The 19,702-nt window shown below is 39.2% G+C and overlaps 1 protein-coding gene across 5 annotated transcripts in view; it reads left to right on the forward strand.

The window, feature by feature from the left end:
- The window catches only part of tox (thymocyte selection-associated high mobility group box), a 549,408-nt gene that overhangs the window by 466,424 nt on the left and 63,282 nt on the right, over window positions 1-19,702 (forward strand). For 4 of the 5 annotated variants that reach the window (XM_072571585.1, XM_072571583.1, XM_072571584.1 and 1 more), the window contains one exon: window positions 12,246-12,380. The exons of the other annotated variant lie outside the window; for it this stretch is intronic. In XM_072571585.1, coding sequence (XP_072427686.1) covers window positions 12,246-12,380 — 135 coding nt within the window. The remainder of the gene's footprint in view (window positions 1-12,245; window positions 12,381-19,702) is intronic. 5 annotated transcript variants of the gene reach the window in all.

The raw sequence follows: 19,702 nt of genomic DNA on the forward strand, positions 1-19,702 counted from the left end.
ACTACCATCAGAAGCTGTCAGAAAGAATGCAAGTGAGAATATGATGCAAAATTATTGAACTCATGTTGAAGGTGAAGTTTATAAAATGCCTTATCGCAAGACAAGATATTGTTCCTTGTGCTTTCTTAAGCTTCATTCAAACAGTTTAGGAGGCCAAGGATAAAGAGATCAGAATCCCTTTCTCTCTCCACAGATACTGCAGGGAATTTCAAACATTTTCTGTCTGTTTCAGGGTTCCAGTATCCATGACATTTACCTTTAGGTTTCTGTTATTTCTGCTCTCCTTCGGTAATTGATGGCTTTGGCAGAAAATCAAAGGCATTTTCTGCAGTCTAGCCAGATCTGGTAATGATGGCTATCTACTAACAATACAGCAGCATTAATGACAATTCAGAAAGACCTAAAACAATTCAATACTACGTTATCAAATCTTTATTTGATGGCATATGGCTAGAATTTACTCACTATATTGCAATTTTTTTAAACCTAAACATTTGAATTATCCAATCTTTTGAATTAAACAACAAAAATAAAATTGGACTTTTATGTAAGACAAGTGAAGAAGCAGATAACTACCGTATGTACTTGTGTATAGGTCAAATTTTGAAGACTTTTTTAAAGCTAAAATCAGGGGCTCGACTAATACACAAGCATACATTTTGATTGGCTGAAATTCATGCTGCACTTTTTAATGATATTAACTTTTGGATGTATCGCAAACAAAGTGTGATAAGTACTGATAGACTTAGTCCTGGTCTGAAAGAATGAATGAATCAAAATGTGCTGTAGTAAATCAAGTGTGGGAAGTAGAGTTATGAATGAATGAATAGAGATACAATATAGTAAACAAAGACAAATGAACAGAGTCGCCGGTATGAATGAATGCAATTTACTGCAAATTATACACGCGATATATTGAAAACACAAGATCTTTTGGCCAAAAATAAGGGGTCTACTTATACATGAGCTTGACCAATACATGAGTATATATGGCAAATAACTTTGAATTTATCTATATACATTATATGGCATCTAATCAATTAGGGGCCATGTTAATCCCTCCATTAAAAAGCTGGAAAGTGGAATATATTAAACATTTCTGTTCCCTAAAGCCATGATCCCCTTCCCAGCCTCCTCACCCTTCTGCCCTGGCATTTGATGAGCTTGGTTTGAAAGAGTTCTCGAGAATTCCAAGGGCTTTAACAATATTTGTCCTCTGAGAGTTGTCCTTCTCTTTAACTGTCCACATTCCATTGAATTTCACCTACATCCAATGTGCTCCACACATAATTCATATTTTCCTTGCTCAGGCCTATAATTGAGCAAAGGGACTGACTCCAGGACATAAAAATAAGTGAATTCTTGAATTCTCCTTGCTCAAAGTCTAGTCTATGTCTGTTACATACAATGTCTGTTGCACAGCAAACTCATATGAGAGGTGATTTAAAGTTACATAATTTTCTACAGATGCAGAAACATTGTAAGAAATCACAAATAAGTTTTATTCTCCATCCCATCTGCAAACAATTTAAGGTTGATAAAAATAAATTAGTAAATGATTCATATTTTACACTTATAGCTGTTGAATATGTTTTCAAGCTGAATTAACCGACTACGATTAGGTTTTTAATATGCATTGTATGTTTCTGTTACATGACCTCTAGTGAATTCTAAAAGCGATAAAATGTATTGATTAGCAATAAACTACATCACAGAAATGTAATTACTGCCACACACGAAGTTTCAATCTATCGTGGTAACAGTTACTCTGTCACATACCAAGTTTTGATAAGCTGAAAATAAACTAAAGGAAGGGAATCATTTCCTATTCTTTTGGAACATCCCTGCTAGAGTGTCACCCCAGAATAAAATTAGAATATCCTTTATTGTCATTTGTACTCTTGTACAGAAGTGCAGGAGTACAGTGAAAAGTTTGACAATGTCGCTTCTTACGACGTCATCTTAGGTACAAGTATCTAGGTACAAACCTTAGATAAAAAGAGGACTAAAAAAGAAAAGTAGTTCCATTACTTTACAGTGTTTAAAGAATTAGTTAGAAATAAGACATAGTTAAAGGAGAGACATTACAGTCAGATAAACAGATTACGTTAAACATTACATTGCAGTGACTGAGAGAAGGAGCTTTTACGCATGGTCTGACTGCCCACATTAGACCCCAGACCAACAATTGTCCCCATTCTGCTCCAGGCCTCCAGTCTGCTCCACTCCAGCTCTCTTCTGCTCCGAACCCCAATATCGTTTGCAAAAAGTGAGCCAGTATTACAAAAATTAAATTCTTAATAATTTGATAGAATAATTTGGCGAAGATATTTTACATCAGTGATGCCAGTCTGAAGTTCAATACATGATCAATACACTTTAGCATTGACAGACATCTTTATGTTCTCTTTGGCCACAGATGAGGTCCCAAAGGACTGGAGCATAGCAAATGTTCTCCCATTGTTTAAGAAGGATAGCAGGAATAATCTAGGAAGTTATGGACCTGTGAGCCTCAAATTGGTGGTAGTGAAATTATTGGAAAAGACTTTCAGTGACAAAATTTGGACGCATTTAGAAGCAAACGGACTGATTAGCGATAACCAGCATGGTTTTGTGTGGGGGGAGGTGGTGTCGCACTAACTTGATTGAGGTTTTTGAGGAGGTGACGAAGATAATGAATGAGGGAAAAGCAGTTGATGTTGTCGACATGGACTTCAGTAAAGCCTTTGACAAGGTCCCTCATGGCAGACTGATACAAAAGGAGAAGTTACATGGTATTAGGGCTGAGCTGGCAAAATGGGAACAGAACTAGCTTAGTCACAGAAGACAGAGGGTAGCGGTGGAAGGATACTTTTTGGAATGAAGGGCTGTGACTAGTGGTGTTCCACAGGGATCAGTGCTGGGACCTCTGCTGTTCATGGTCGACATAAATGATTTGGAGGAAAACACGGCTGGTGTATTAGTGAGTTTACAGACAATACAAACATTAGTGGAGTTGCAGATAGTGAGGAGGATTGTCACAGGATACAGATCAGTTGGAGGCATGGGCAGAAAAGTGACAGATGGAATTTAATCCAGACAAATGTAAGGTGATGCATTTTGGAAAGTCAAACACAGCTGGAAATTATGCAGTGATTTGCAGAACCCTCAGGAGTATTGATATACAGAGGGATCTGGGTGTGCAGGTCACAGATCACTGAAGGTGGCAGTGCAGGTAGATACGGTAGTAAAAAAGGCCTATGATGTGCTTGCCTTTATTGGAAGGGGCATTGAGTATCAGGATAGACAAGTGTTGCTGCAGCTTTATAGAACTTTCATTCGGCCACACTTGGAGTATTGTGTACAGTTCTGGTCATCACACAACCGGAAGGATGTGGGTGCTTTGGCGAGGGTACAGAAAAGGTTTATCAGCATGTTGCCTGGCATGGGGATTTTAGCGATGAAGAAAGATTGGATAGACTGGGTTTGTTTTCACTAGAACATAGGAGGTTGAGGAGTTACCTGATAGAAGTTGATAAGATTGTGAATGGCATGGATAGAGTGGAAAGTGTGAGGCTTTTTCCCAGGGTGGAGGGGTCAATTACTAGGGGACACAGGTTCAAGTTGCGGAGATTGGGGCAGGGTGGGATGTTGTTTAAAAGAGATGTGGGAGGCAAGTTTTTCACACAAAAGGTAGTGAGTGCCTGGAACGCGCTGCCAGGGGAGGTGGGAGCAGACACAACAGCAGCATTCAAGATACACCTGGATGAATACATGAATGAGGAGGGAATAGAAGGATACAGATCCTGTAAGTGAAGACTGTTTTAGTACGGAAGGGCAAAATGTGTCCACGCAGGCTTGGAGGGCCGAAGGGCCTGTTCCTGTGCTGTATTGTTCTTTGTTCTAATCCAGCCATTGTCCACTCTTAATTATATAGAGCTGAACATCCATTAGACTGCAGGGGGACCCTTAAAAAGCACAGTTTAAAGGAGTCATCAGTTATATTAATAAAACCAAGAACTGCAGATGCTGAAAAACTAAAACAAAAATAGAAATTTGCTGGACAATCTCAGCATGTCTGGCAGCATCTGTGGAGAGGAAGCAGAGTTAACATTTCAGATCAGAAGAGCGGTCGCTGGACTCAAATCATTAACTCTGCTTTTTCTCCATAGATGCTCCTAGACCTGTCAAGTTTCTTCATCAACAATTTGAGGATTATTGCTAATTGAACTTTTTTCTGACTGTTGCTGCAATGATCAAAATGTTTGATACTTTCTGTAGTTCTTTGTGAGTTTCCCAGGTCTATATGTAATGCATTAGCAGGTGCTGAAGGACATTTTTCTGACTTCAAGAATTCCATGTGAGGATTCTCATTCAAAAATATATAGTTTTGACAATATGCAATAATGAAATAAAAAGGCATTGGACCCCAGACCTGGCTACAGAAGTAGGAATGCCCCTTGGAATACAATGTGATGGGAGGTAGAGCAGAACTCTGAGGGCAGGACATTCTTCTGGGACAGAGAAGAGTAGGAGAAGGGCTTCAGCAAAAAACTGTATCCAAGGAGGCTGTTCAGAGAGCAATTCTCCCATCTGAAGCTCAGCAAGGAGTCTATGAAATGACTGTTTCACTAAGAAATGTAGCTTGTTGTCTACAAATTTGAAACAATGGGAGCAAGTTAGTCATGCATGAAGTTATTATGTTCTATTCAGAAGCTTTCCAATTTGCCGCCAATATGTAATTCTGTTAGTGGAAAATATTTTCTCAGCTTTACTGCAGCAGTTACATGAAATTATTGCAAACTCCACAATTAGATTATTTAATTTTTGACCGTTATATCATTAAATAACAATTGCTGCTTGAGAATACTGAAAGATGCATTAGCATAGCAATGTGTGACTGTTCAGTTTTCTGTCATTCTCACTAATTAATTTGTGCTTCACAAAATCACCCCACAGGAAAATTGAACATAGCCGCTGTATTGATTGACAGTTTTTAAAATTTGTAAAAAATAACTTTGTATACTTATTGAATCTGAAAATGGAAAATTTATAACCTCCCCCTCCCAACCACCTTTTCGACTGTCCTCATTAAAAATAATGACAAGAGTCTATTAAATATAGATGTTCAGGTCAACTTTTCCTGACAGTGATCTATTTACAGGAAATGTTTGCTCAGTGGATCAAATGAACCAATATTTTGGAATTGCATTAGCATTTTTTCACTTATTGAATCAAATTTTACATTGTTTTACACAAATTTTGAATTTCCTTCAGGTAAAATATTGGATTTTTTCACAGGACAAATCTGAGCTCACAAAAGAGATGGTTGAGGTAAACAGTTATAATTTAGGGCAGATTCAGGTCAAAGGAGAAATTGCCTTTGATGCCAATATATCTAATGGAATGAAGCTGCTGATTTAAAAGTGGTATTCACATTCCTCATGTAGTATTTTAATAATGCTTTAAGTTGTTTTAATCAGACGTGAATGATAACTGAATTTAATACCATTAGGAGTTGGACTGTCTGTTCCTAAATCCATTTTAACTTCACTCAGTCAATTCCCCTCATTAGGTTTAAATAGAGGAGGGGGCTCCCATTATGTTACTGTTCCACCAGCCCAACATTTCAGAAATCTTATGTGAGGCATATAACACAGAACATTACAGCACAGTACAGGCCGTCCGGATCTCGATGTTGTGCCAACCTGTGAAGCCAATCTGAAGGCCATCTAACCGAACCTACTCCATTACCATCCATATACATGGGAAGATTGTCTGCTCCATAAAAGATGAAAGCCTGAGATAAGGTGCAGTGTCTTATCTCAGTGATGTCATCCAGAAGTGCATTCTGATTGTGTATCCAACAATCTCTCACATGATCTCTGGTCGAAGGGCCTGTACTGCGCTGTAATGTTTGCCAGCATTTGCAGTAAAGAAACTAGACTGACCACTTATTTTCCTGTAACGTTGATTCCTACCTGAAATTTAAAGCAACCTTTTATTTTATACTGACAGCAACTCTTATGTTGTTCTTCTAATGAATGGCCTTGGAATATGTCTCTACGTTAATTGTGCTATATAAATGCAAATTCTTATTATTAAACCCCTCTGCAACCTCTCGACTAGTCCTGATAATCTGGGGTTTTATAATTCAAGTGCTCTTTCCTGTAGCTATTTTAAATACATTTATTTTTAATTACTTTTGTCAGTATTTTAATTAGTGTGTCCCTAACATGTCTTCTGATCCTGACATATCCCTGGAGTGGCCTTCTGTTGAAAGCAATTTATTACTTTGTAATCTAAAGCTGATGGTGTTAGCTGCAGGTCAGAAAAATGAATTAATATTGTGTTTCTATGTGAATAAAAAATTAAGCTTATAACTGTATAAGGTGCGTCAAATATAGATGTGGTAGCTTGCAATAGGAAAGTAGAAAAACTCCTATTTTGAACCTGACACATCTTTTTACTGTCCAGTAAAATGAGTTCTAGAAAGCCAGCTGTCCATTTTCCATCTCTTCTGACTATTTCTGGTTATGTTTTGGATATTAACTCATCTGCTGAACTAAACCTTGTTTAAGCGATTTCTGCCATATTTTTGGTATTTATTAATATTTCTGATGCCTTGCTATTACATTTACTTGAAGACTGCAGAAGTTAGACCTGGCTGGATGTTTTTAGTAATGAGTTGTTGTTGGGTTATGGACAGTTATGCAGAGTGGTGAATCAAACCTTTAATTTCTCACATTCTGAAGAACTTCCACCCTTCCAATAATAACAACCTATACTCACACCTTGAACGAAATATAATGTTGCAAGGTGCATTATAAAAGCAAGTTTATACAGAGGTAGAGATAGTATTAACCTCTGTGCCATTCGGTAATGTGGTTCAAGATTGAAATGAATCATCTAAAGCAACAGTTTTAAATGGTGGGGAAGTATTTTTAGACTTTTTTTATGCCTCAGCCCACAGTGTGGTAAATACTCATCAGTATATATTCATCACAATTTAAAACTGGTTGGGAGGGTGAGCTTTGAGAAGTGCTTCAGTGTGATTTGGACACATTGAGTAACTGGGTACATGCATGGGAGATGACGTGTGACAAAGATAAATGTGAGTTATCCACTTTTGTAACAAAAACAGAAAGGCTGATTGTCATCTGAATGACAATAGATTGGGAGGAAAGGGAGATATGAAGCCTGTGTATCCTCGTACATCAGTCACTGAAAGTAAGAGTGGACATGCAGCAGGAGGTGAAAAAGGCAAATGGTGTGTTGGCCTTCATGGCAAGAAGATTTGAGTTCAGGAGCACGGATCTCTTGCTGCAATTGCACAGGGCCTTAGTGAGACTAAATCCAGAGTATTATGTGTAATTTTGATATCCTTAGCTGAGGAAGGATGTCCTGGCTATATTCACTGGAGTTTAGAACAAAGAGTGAGGAATCTTATAGAAAACTATAAAATTCGAGCAAGACTAGACAGGGCAGACACAGGAAGCATGTTCCTGGTGACCAGGGCATCAAGAACTAGGGGGTCACAATTTAAGGATATGGGTATGCCACTTAGGACTGAAATGAGGAGAAATGTCTTCACCCAGAGAGTGGAGAGTCTGTGGAATTCTCTGCTACAGAATGTGGTCAAGGCCAGAATTAAATGTTTTCACGAAGGAGCTAGATACAGTTTTTAGGGCTATAGGGATCAAAGGGTCTTGGTGAGAAAGTGGGAACAAAAGTATTGAATTAGTTGATCAACCATGATCATATTGAATGTAGAACAGGCTCAAAGGGCCGAATGGCCCCTCCTGCTCCCGATTGTGATTTTTTCTGTGTTTCTAAGAGTGTGTGAGTCAAAAGGGAATTGAACATTTTTTTCAGTCATGATCACAATCATCACAATAAAGTATTTTATTTTCATTTTCACATTGCACTCTCAGACTTTCTTGGCTTTCACATCTCTTAACATTTTCATCAATGAGGTAACAAGCTGAATGGATCTAATCACACTATTTGAGGAACTAAAGAGTTTAAATAGAAAAAAAACAACAATTATTGTCAAGAGGATAACAAACCAGAAACACCTAAAGGTGCACTTTGCTGTTGTGTAAGTTTTGTTAAATGCTGCATTCCCCCAAATTGTGGATAACCGTGAGGAATCCTATATTTCTTCTGTGCTATAGATATGTTATCTTCATGTCCTTGCTATATAAGCTTTTCATCTCTGTACCATAACAACACTGTTGTTCTCTCTGATAAAGTTTTCAATTCTGCATTGTGATGATGCAATGTTAAATTCTGCTAAATAGCAATATGGTATCTCTGTATTGTTTGCATCTTTGTGATCAAAATGGTGGTTTCCTACCTTCCATAGACAAAACAGAGAATTTCTTCCATTCTGCAGCCTGCATGGGCATTTCCTGCAAAGCTGATGCTTTCTCACTTTTCCCGTTTCCATACACAATGCACATCCCTTTCCCCAACTGTTGAAATTAACACTTGCGGCTGCAGACTTAATAAATCTTCCTGCCAATTTTGTGGTTTTTATTTTGTATCTCCTGATCTTGTCACGGTTTTAAAATTCTTCCATCTTCTTCTGTCAAACTTTATTTTGCATGCAGTTCTGGTTGCCACACAACGAGAAGGATATGGGATACTTTGGGCATGGTGCAGAGAAGGTTTACTTGGATGTTGCCTGGTCTCAAGGGTTTTAGGGTGAGGAAAGGTTGGATAAACTTAAATTGTTTTCACTAGAAAAACAGAGGACTGAGGGGTAACCTGGTAGAGGTCTATAAACCTCTGAGAGGCATCGGTAGGGTGGATAGTCAGAGACTCTTTTCCCAGTAGAAAGGTCAACTATAAGAGGGTACAGGTTGAGGGAAAGTTTAGAGGAGAAGTGTGAGAAAAATGTTGGACCCAGAGGGTAGTGGGTGCCTGGAACTCCTTGAATCGGGCCTGACCTCACAGATTCTCTCAGGACACTATAGATGTGATGAGATTGTTTATTTCCTTTCTGGCTCACACGACCTACCCTGTGTACCTTTATAAGTTTTGAGGTCTCGGTTTTTAACCTGGAGTAATGCAATTGCCCCTGCTATTCTTTTTTTGTGATCTGCTGACTATTTGTACAAGTACTTGTAACTGTTAACTGACTGTGTATTCTTATAGTGTCAATGTTCTTCAAGTGATAAACTCACTTGTCTTTTTAAAAATGTTTCTTTTGTATTGGTATGATATTTTTCTACCATTATTACCTAGATGTATTTAAGCAACATTGAAAATGATGCTGTGTATATTGTAATATCCACCGCTCCCAGCTAATGGTTGGTGTAGAGTTCTGCAACCTATCCTCATATCTGTTCCATGTCTAAAGGCCTGTTTATTTAACAGTGGTAGCTGATAAACCACTAATTCACTTTAACAAGAAGAGGCACTTGTCTTAACAAAAATATATAGTTTATTGCATAGATACAGGTTATGTTGGCGAATGCAACATAATTGCTAAGACTAACAATAGGGGTGATATGTCTGACCCTATCAGAACCTTCATTCTCTACCCAAGTCCGTATGACATCATCTGATTCAGTAGTCACTGACATTAACCCTTTCAGAACCATTCTTTTATGCAACAGTAACTTGTTTTAGTATAGCAACATTTGAGTGATATGTGTTGTATTGACTGGGCTTTAATCTGATGTATGTACACATTTAAAACATTTAACAAATGTTTGATAAAAAAATTTTGATTAAAGCATGCAATGATGCCCATTGAAAAATCTCTTTAAAAGAACTGTACTACTGAAGATATACTGCCTTTAGAGCAGAAATCAATATCAGATTTGTATTATATACTGCTGAACTCCCCTACTGGTCTTTACGTTCTGGCTCTGTAATTGTTAACATTGTGGGGAGCAGTAAATCAGAAATACAGGAACATCAACTGCATACTTAATCACTTTCTGCTTAAAAAATAAAAAAGTATATAGTGCGAAAACAATGAGCCAAATGGGCTCCTTCTGCACTGTAATAATTTTATAATTCTGTGAACCTGTGGATAGTTTTAAATAGTTAATTAATTATTATTTCCAATCTAAAATATAGAAACTCTTCATTTACAGGTCAGCCATGTGTCCACTATAGTAAGACCTCATACCTTGTATCTTTCTGGGTTCACAATGATTCCCTGCAATGCTACAATTTTAAAACATTTTGTTGTAAGAGTATGTAATTATTAACTCATTCTAATGTCTACTTTCACATTTAGAATGTTGAGAAATATTGTGCAGACAGTATCATGTTGCCTAAGTATAGTAATCAAGTTATTAAATGCAATTAGTTAAATTTATCGAACTTTGAATGCAATACTAGCTTCAGCTAAAATATTATCCAGCAGAAATATGAACTGAATTACTGTATGCTCAGTAAGGTAGCAAACCAGAAATCATGTTGTATTTTATTAATGAAAAATTTATGTTGAATTTTAGAGTAAAGTATATGAATGTACATCTGTAATGTTTACAGCTTACAGTGTGACCATAGTTAACAGCTTTGTATGATGCCAAAGTACCATGATCTTTCATTTTCTCTCGAGGACAATTACTCCACATTACTCCATTGATATACCTTCACTCCATCCACAAATTCCTGATGAAAGGCTTATGCCCGAAACGTCGATTCTCCTGCCCCTTGGACGCTGCCTCTCAGCTGATCTCCAGCATCTGCAGTCCTCACTTTCCCCTGACAAATAAACATTTTTACTGTAATGACATATATGTTGATTTTTCACCCTATCAGCCTTGTGACCTTGATGCCAATTTAATGCCAATTTATTGACAGTTCTGTATTCTGAAGCTGACCTCGAAAAGAACTAATTTTAGTCTGTTCAGCATTCAAATCCTGACCAATACTCGCAGATGCTTTGTCAATTGTTTTTCCTGTACCTAAAGTACTATTCAGTCACAAAGAACATGTTTAAGAGTTCTCTTCACTGGCCCACATTTTTCTCCATCAGATTAAGTTTGTTTAATCTTTGATTAAGTAAAAAAAAATAGTGTTTTTTATTTTAAGCAAGCACAATAGTTTTGTCAATCTTTAAACAATGAAACCCTGTCTTTGCTGCTGATCTATCATGTATCTGTTCAAACCACATGTTAGGGATTTAAGGACCTATTATTTTAACTGCTTTCTGAGAAGATGGTTGTCATTATATATTCCAGCAGTTAAGCTGGTTATATTTTTGTCTCTCAAAAGATGGCAACATTCATTTAATGGCATACAGTTTTTCAATTTCATGGTTGGATGCCTTCTTGATAAAGACTGAAATTATATAGTGAAAAAGAAATCAATGCAGTCGTTTCATTGGATTTTGGAGAATTGAAAATTCAAAAAGACAACTTGAGGTTTCCCTTCTCACAGTTAAATTGCATAATATTAACGAAATGTTTGGTCCATTTTAAATTCAAGTAGATGGAGTTAAACCTTTTAAACAACATGAGCAGTGTTGGTACAAAAACAGAAATTGCTGGAAAATCTCAGCAGGTTTGGCAGTATCTGCGGAAACAAAACAGAGTTAATGTTTCAGCTCCAATATCCTTCTTCAGAACTGTTCTTAGGAAGTGTCACTAGATTCAAAATGTTAACTCTGCTTTCTCTCCACAGATGCTGCCAGACCTACTGACTTTATCCAGCGATTTTTGCTCTTGTTTCAGATGTCCAATATCTGCAGTTCTTTGTTTATGGTTGTGCTTTTTGCTGGTAACTGCCCACTTTCCATCTCAGAATAGAAGTTATGCCATCCCTAAAGAATGAGTGGGTTTGAACAATCACTGACCCCCAGTGATCATTAACCTCCATCTTCTCCCTGACCTGGAGCTTCCCAACAACTTTAACCATCTACTGACTTTGATCTCCCCCATGACTTTTATCTTCCCCAATCTGATTTTTCTCCAGTAGTGGTTTCATTCCACACGTTTCCCTACTCAATTGGCAGGCAACTGTCAATCAAGCTGCTCTGACAGGAGGGAAACTGTGCTAAACACAATCTTTAAACCACATTTCAGCAGGATCTCCAGGTTTCCTCTCCAGAAGTCCTCCTTCCTTGTATCTTTGTAAATATCACTGCCAGTGTCTCTATATGAAAGTGTGCAATGCAATAGAATAGTGATATGAGATAACTGTAGTCGGACACTTCCAAGTAATTTATGTTGCTACGTGCTAACGGATTAATCAACAGCCTTAGACTTGTTTCTTACTCTGCCCCTTTTCTTGTGTAGGCAAAGCAACGTAAACATAATGGCCCCAATTTTGACGGTTTCTGTTCGTCGGGAACGGGCTGCCAGCGCCCGATCCATCCGTCAGCATTTTCACTGGGGCCTTCGCAAAGGCAAACCAGTGCCCACCTGTCTCAGGTAGGAGCCTCCTTGTTATGTGCTAATCTGCATCCCGGGATGTACGTATGATCCAGATGGAATTCTAATGCCAATTGGTGAAATGTGCATTGTACAGGCTCCATACCATGTTTACTTTTAAAACAAAGCTGAAAAATGTGTTGCTGGAAAAGCGCAGCAGGTCAGGCAGCATCCAAGGAGCAGGAGAATCGACATTTCAGGCATAAGCCCTTCTTCAGGAATCCTGAAGAAGGGGTTATGCCCGAAACATCGATTCTCCTGCTCCTTGGATGCTGCCTGACCTGCTGCGCTTTTCCAGCAACACGTTTTTTTAGCTCTGATCTCCAGCACCTGCAGTCCTCACTTTCTCCTGTTTTTAAAACAAATAAATGTTAGAATATGGCATTCTTTTGGCAAGAACAAAGAACAATAAAGCACAAGAACAGTCCCTTCGGCCCTTCAAGTGTGCACCAACACATTTTGCCCTTCCATATTAAAACTGTCTTCACTTACAGGATCTGTATCCCTCTATTATCTTCCTATTCCTGTATCCATCCAACTGTTTCTTGAATGCTGCTAGTGTGTCTGCGTCCACCACCTCCATTGGCAGTGCGTTCCAGGCAATCACCATCCTTTGTGTGAAAAACTTGCCTCATACATCTCTTTTAAACTCCCCCTCCCTCACCCCCCCAACCTCATACCTTCAACCTGTGTCCACTATTAACTGACCCCTCCACCCTGAGAATAAGCCTCATACTTCCCACTCTATCCATGCCATTCACAATCTTATCAACTTGTATCAAGTCGCCCTTCAGACTCCTGCATTCCAATGAAAACAAACCCAGCAATGGTAGTATTTATTGTCTATCCCTAACTCCTCTATGTAGCATTTGGTTACAACTGAGAGGCTTGCTAGTGTAAATCACAGAACACGTCAACATCAATGATGTGTTTATGAAACTGGAATGACAAAGGGGCCAGACTAAGATTTCCTCAGGACATTATGAATTCAGTGGGTTTTCATGATATTCTAAGGCTTCATGGTCACTTTAACTGTGCCACCTTTTTGTTTCTATTTATAATATCCAGTTTCAAGCTCCTAATCTGACTGGCCAAGCCAATCTGTTCAGTCACATCGGTCATTTACCAGATCAGCTCTCATATTGCCTCATGGATCTCTCCGAATTAAGAATTTCAGGGACTGCAGTGATTTTGTTTTAAATGCACACATCCTTAATTTGATTCTTATAACTGATATTAAAGCATTCATTTTACATGAACTTACATAATATTAAGCAGCAGTAAAGGCTTTAATTTGAAAAAAATCAATAAGGAACAATTTTCGCCATTAACACACATGTCCGTCAGTCTGCTAAAACAATGTTGTTGTGTGTTGCATTTGACAGCCGCCATTGTTGAGCTCCTCTGGTGACTCTGTTACAAAAAGCTTTGGCTCATGTAATACCAACTCATGCAGACCACAGTGATTCCTCTCTGAGTTGGTAGGAGACATGTGTGAATCCTCCAGAGCAGCTCTTGTGTCACCCATTTATACTAGTGTAAGCATCAAGTTCAGCTGTGGGTACAAAATTATCCCCGATTACTCATTCCTTCTGAAGCTTAGTTCCCACGTTGAGTTGAGTGACAGATCAGTGCAAGTGATCCCTGGGGAATGTAGAAGGACCATCAAACAGACTGGCAGCTTCACCTGAGTACATCAGTCAGTGGAGAAAGTGAGGACTGCAGATGCTGGAGATCAGAGTTGAAAATGTGTTGCTGGAAAAGTGCAGCAGGTCAGGCAGCATCCAAGGAACAGGAGAATTGACGTTCCTGAAGAAGGGCTTATGCCCAAAACGTCGATTCTCCTGTTCCTTGGATGCTGCCTGACCTGCTGCACTTTTCCAGCAACACATTTTCAACTACATCAATAAGTGAGTCGATCATCCATATTTAGGCACGGGGGAAACTATGGAATGGTTTTTAATTGCTGGCTATCGGTTTTTCAGGTGAGCAATGACCATGCAGCATTTGAAAAATCTCCTCTACTCCTGTTGATAAAGTTTAGCTTCAGGTGGTGGGGAAGAGCAAGAAAGGGGAGAATCAGCCAAGGTTCCCACTCCAAATTGTTATCCACTTGATGCTACCTTGCTAATGTGCAGAGGTGTTTCAGGTGAGACAAGGATTGAACTTGGTGTGGCTCCAGTATGACAAAATAGTCCAGCAACACTCATCACCCAGAATTACACATGAAAATATTGGTAAGACACCAAAGGGCAACAGTATCCATAGACTCATACCTCAATGGTTTTATGCGAAGAGAGAAGATTATAAAATAAAGATCCATTCGTGTTTAATGAATCAAACACAAAACATGGTTTTCGCTGAATGATGATTAGAGCATTGAAGACATATCTCCAAGACATTTCTAAAAGGTTTTGTAGCATGAAAGATAATTGTAAACACTTGTTATACTTTCAAAACTATCAGTCCCTTTTAAGATTTACAGTAACAATATTATCTCTCGTTCATGCAGAAAGCAGCTTGGCGAACCATCAAATAGCCACTGAACTGAAGAGTCATTTTCAGTACTACATAGTTAACAGCATGTAAATACAGCCTTATACCATAGTTGCATTAAACTCTAGCAGTGTATTTCAGTAGCCCTGGGGATCACAGTCACCACTGCTCTGTGTCAAGTGGTGACAGCCAGGGCTAAATGGGAAGGTTTCAGAGACACCTGATTTCTTTTGCTGAAAGCTGGCTCATTTCCAGAGCTGCTTGCTAGCACCACATAGGTAGCAGCTGGTTAGGAACATTAACAAACCAAGCCTCAGGGCTACCAACATTGGTTTCTCAGTCTGTCTACTGCTGTACAATGTGCAGTAGTCAAGAACAGCTAGTCAGACCAGATACAGCAATGTAGCAAGAGATAGAGCCAGTACATAAGTGTTTTGATGTAGATTATATTGAAATGACAGCAATAATGACAGCCTTGTACAAAAGTGAAGAGTTTCTCAAACTGAAGTGAAAATTGTTGTTGTCAAGAATTAGGTCTTAGATCAAAATGATACTTACAAGATCGTGTCAGTTAAAATAATTCTCTGTAATTACCAGAAACACTCCTCAGTTCAAAGCACATGCTAGCGGCAAACTTAGTATTTTTCTAGCTTTGGTTTTAGCTTCTTTATCAGAAAGAGGTACAGTTAGTAAATTTGCAGATGACACCAAAATTGGAGATGTAGTGGACAGCAAAGAAGGTTACCTCAGAGTACAATGAGATCGTGATCAGATGGGCCAATGGGCTGAGGAGTGGCAGATGGAGTTTAATTTAGATAAATGCGACACACTGCATTTTGGGAAAGCAAATCAGCACAGGGCTTATACCTTACCACTTAATGGTAAGGTCCTAGGGAGTGTTGCTGAACAAAGAAACCTTGGAGTGCAGGTTCATAGCTCCTTGAAAGTGGAGTCACAGGTAGATAGGATAGTGAAGAAGGCGTATGGTATGCTTTCCTTTATTGGTCAGAGTATTGAGTACAGGAGTTGGGAGGTCATGTTGTGGCTGTACAGGACATTGGTTAGGCCACTGTTGGAATATTGCATGCAATTCTGGTCTCCTTCCTATCGGAAAGATGTTGTGAAACTTGAAAGGGTTCAGAAAAAAATTACAAGGATGTTGCTGGGTTGGAGGATCTGAGCTACAGGGAGAGGCTGAACAGGCTGGAGCTGATTTCCCTGGAGGATCGGAGGCTGAGGGGTGACCTTAAAGAGGTTTACAAAATTATGAGGGGCATGGATAGGATAAATAGACAAGTCTTTTCCCTGGGGTGGGGGAGTCCAGAACTAGAGGGCATAGATTTAGGGTGAGAGGGGAAAGATATAAAAGGGACCTAAGGGGCTTTTTCACGCAGAGGGTAGTACGTGTATGGAATGAGCTGCCAGAGGAAGTGGTGGAGGCTGGTACAATTACGACATTTAAAAGGCATCTGGATGGGTATATGAATAGATAGGGTTTAGAGGGATATTGGCCGGGTACTGGCAAATGTGACTAGGTTCGGATATCTGGCCAGCATTGACGAGTTGGAACAAAGGGTCTGTTTCCGTGCTGGGCATCTTTATGACTTTATATGAAAACTGAGATGACTATTAAAACTTTGTGGCAAATGAATGTTCTTTCCATTACGGTTTTAGATGGTGAATTAATATTTTGGAAAAATATTGCTAAATACTATAGCTCAGTACAAAGACATGTTGTAAACATTTGAAGCACGTGTCAATTACTCACCCTTCAGTGAGAATCATAGCATTTGGCCGATGTTGTACCTGTTGTAAAATATTCCTGGAGGCAGTGCGGAGTCAGTGAAACATCTGCTCGTGTTATGCAATATTAAACAATTATTCAAATTGCTGTACTTAAAATTTTGACAACAAATCCGACTCTAAAAGCTTGATTTGCATAACTTTCACCAGATGCTATGCAGATCTGAGAGTACTATATTATCCTCGACCTTTTGGACCAGTCCACACCATTTATCCCAGATCTTGCTGACAACAAAGTAGCAATTCAATAATGTTAATACCTGACCAATTTGAACTTAGAAATTATATATAAATGAATTTTAAAATTGTTTTCTCACCAATATACATGACAACATTTCTTTTATTTTAGATTTTACAGTTGTTATTTTAACCTGAATCCCATTTGAGTAATTTCAGGACATAGGACAAACACCTCTTGCAGAGCATGAATTCTTTTTAGTTGACATTTTTATTAGTTTGAATTTTATTTGTTCCACCATAGGAACATCTGTATGTAGTTTTCAAGAATATCATTTACAAAAAGGACTTAGAGGAACTCCAACTGATTTCATGACCCTGTTGTACAATGTTGCGAGCACTACAGTGATTAGGACATCATGGAAGGTTTGAAAGTTGACAATAATCTCATAGAATACAATTACACCTAACATTCTGTCAATTAACTCAAACTACTAACGTAAAGAAACTCATCCAATTCCGTCATTAAAAAAAGAAAAATGGAGATTCGGAAAATCTAAAACAAACACAAAATTACTGGAGCCAATCAGCTGGTCAGGCAGTTGTTGTAAAGAAAACAGAGATGGGCTTAGATTAGTTCACAGGTCAGCGCAACATCGAGAGCCAAAGGGCCTGTTCTGAGCTGTGTTATTCTATGTTCTATGTTCTAAAACAGAGAAGTTGAAATGTTAAGTGTGGGTTCTTCAACCGAAGTTTCTATTTCAGGATGATTGATTTCACTTGTATAGCAGCTAGTTCAAGAGCCAAACAATCCTACAGGTGGAATCTTACTGAGATGGTGCATACCTCTGGAGCCAGCTGCAAGGCCTGGCAAATATAATAGTAATCAGGCATTGATGAGGTCACTGATGGGCCTTGAACTGGAAGGAAGGTCCCAGCAACAAACATTCCCCTGCTGGAACAGCCAGCCAATCAGAGACTAGCAGCGTTCCCAACTTGGCAGCACCATGGAGGGGACTGTGTTTGCTGCTGGAAGACCCCGTGTGATCACGGAGACCCAGGGAAAGCAAATTTGTGTGTATCCACAAGTAATGAAAGTGGGCCTGTAAGATTAGGGACAGCAGGGACAGGGGGATGTAGAATCAACAGCAAGGGGTACAGGTTGACCCTCAGCAGACAGCCAGGCCCAGTCTTTCAATCAAAGGACACCCCCAGAAAGCTGACAAGCTGTGTACACAGTCAAAGAGTGTGGCACTGGAAAAGCACAGCAGGTCAGACAGCATCCAAGGAGCAGGAGAATCGACATTTCAGGCAAGGGCCCTTCGTCAGGAATGGTGATGAAGGATGCTAGTGAAGGGCTCTTGCCCGAAACATCAATTCTCCTGCTCCTCGGATGCTGCCTGACCGGCTGTGCTTTTCCAGCACCACTCTCTTCGACTTGGATCTCCAGCACCTGCAGTGTTCACTTACTCCTAGCTGTATACATGGTTTATCACAGTTATAGCATACCACATGGTACCAGGACCACTCACAAATCTTGCAATTTCTGCAGCAGAAGGCTGAGCTTCTTCAATGGTCCTGTCCTTGCCAATGGTGCAGGTCAGAAAGGATAACCACAGAGCTTTCCCAGCCCCAGCTTTATTCTAGTCAAGGCACCAGGGTTTCTGTACAGACTGCTTTGCCTAATTCCCAGCTCCCAACTTGTCAGCTCTGGGAGCAAGGGATTCCGGGTTATATGTGGAAATAGGAACAGAAGGAAAAATAAAGGACAATCTACATACAGAACTTGAAAAGTTCAGCTGTGTTGTTAAGAAACTATCATTGAGAATAGTTTGTAATGATTATGAATTGACTAAGTTGTGAGCAGTAGTTAGTGATTGAGCATGTTTCGTTTTCCCTGCACGATTGTCCACGATTCTGATCATAATGACCTCAGTATGAATTAAATTTAATCTTGAAAGTAACATTATAGAGATTGAGACATTCACCATATTCAGTACAAAATAGTTTAATTTCCTGAAAAAGAGGGTTAGTTTAATATTTAAGGATTTATTGCTTTATCAAAAATTTACCAGCTGGATCCAAATCTGTCAAAAATGGATCTAAAGAGCATAGAACATCAAACAGTACAGCACAGCGCAGGCCTTTCGGCCTTCAATGTTGTGCTGACCTTTCATCCTACTAAGGTCAAACTAACCTATATCTGTATACCCTTCATTGTACTATCACCCATGTGCCTGCCCAAGAGTTGTTTAAATATCCCTAATGTATCTGACTCTACCACCACTGCTGGCAGTGCATTCCACACAGCCACCTACCTCTGACATCTCCCCTAAATCTTCCTCCAATCACATTAAAATTATTCCCCCTCATGGTAGCCATTTCCACCCTGGGAAAAAGTTTTGGACTTTCCACTCTATCGATGCTTCTCAACATCTTGTACACATCTATCAAATCACCTCTCATCTTTCCTCGCTCCAGTGAGAAAAGCCCTAACTTCCTCAACCTTTCTTCATAAAACACACCCTCCAATCCAGGCAGCATCCTGACAGATCTTCCCTGCACCCTCTCTAAAGCTTCCACATCCTTCCTATAATGAGACAACCAGAACTGAACACGATATTCCAAGTGTGGTCTAACCAGGGCTTCATAGACCTGCAGTATAATCTTATGGCTCTTAAACTCAAGCCCCCTGCGAATAAAGACCAACACATCATATGTCTTCTTCACAACCCTATCAATTTGGGTGGCAACTTTGAGGGATCTATGGACATGGACCCCAAGATTCCACTGTTCTTCCTGCCTTTAACCCTGTATTCTACATTCAACTTCCACATTCCAAAATG

Source organism: Chiloscyllium punctatum, chromosome 5, assembly GCF_047496795.1.
Source record: "Chiloscyllium punctatum isolate Juve2018m chromosome 5, sChiPun1.3, whole genome shotgun sequence".
Taxonomy (NCBI): domain Eukaryota; kingdom Metazoa; phylum Chordata; class Chondrichthyes; order Orectolobiformes; family Hemiscylliidae; genus Chiloscyllium; species Chiloscyllium punctatum.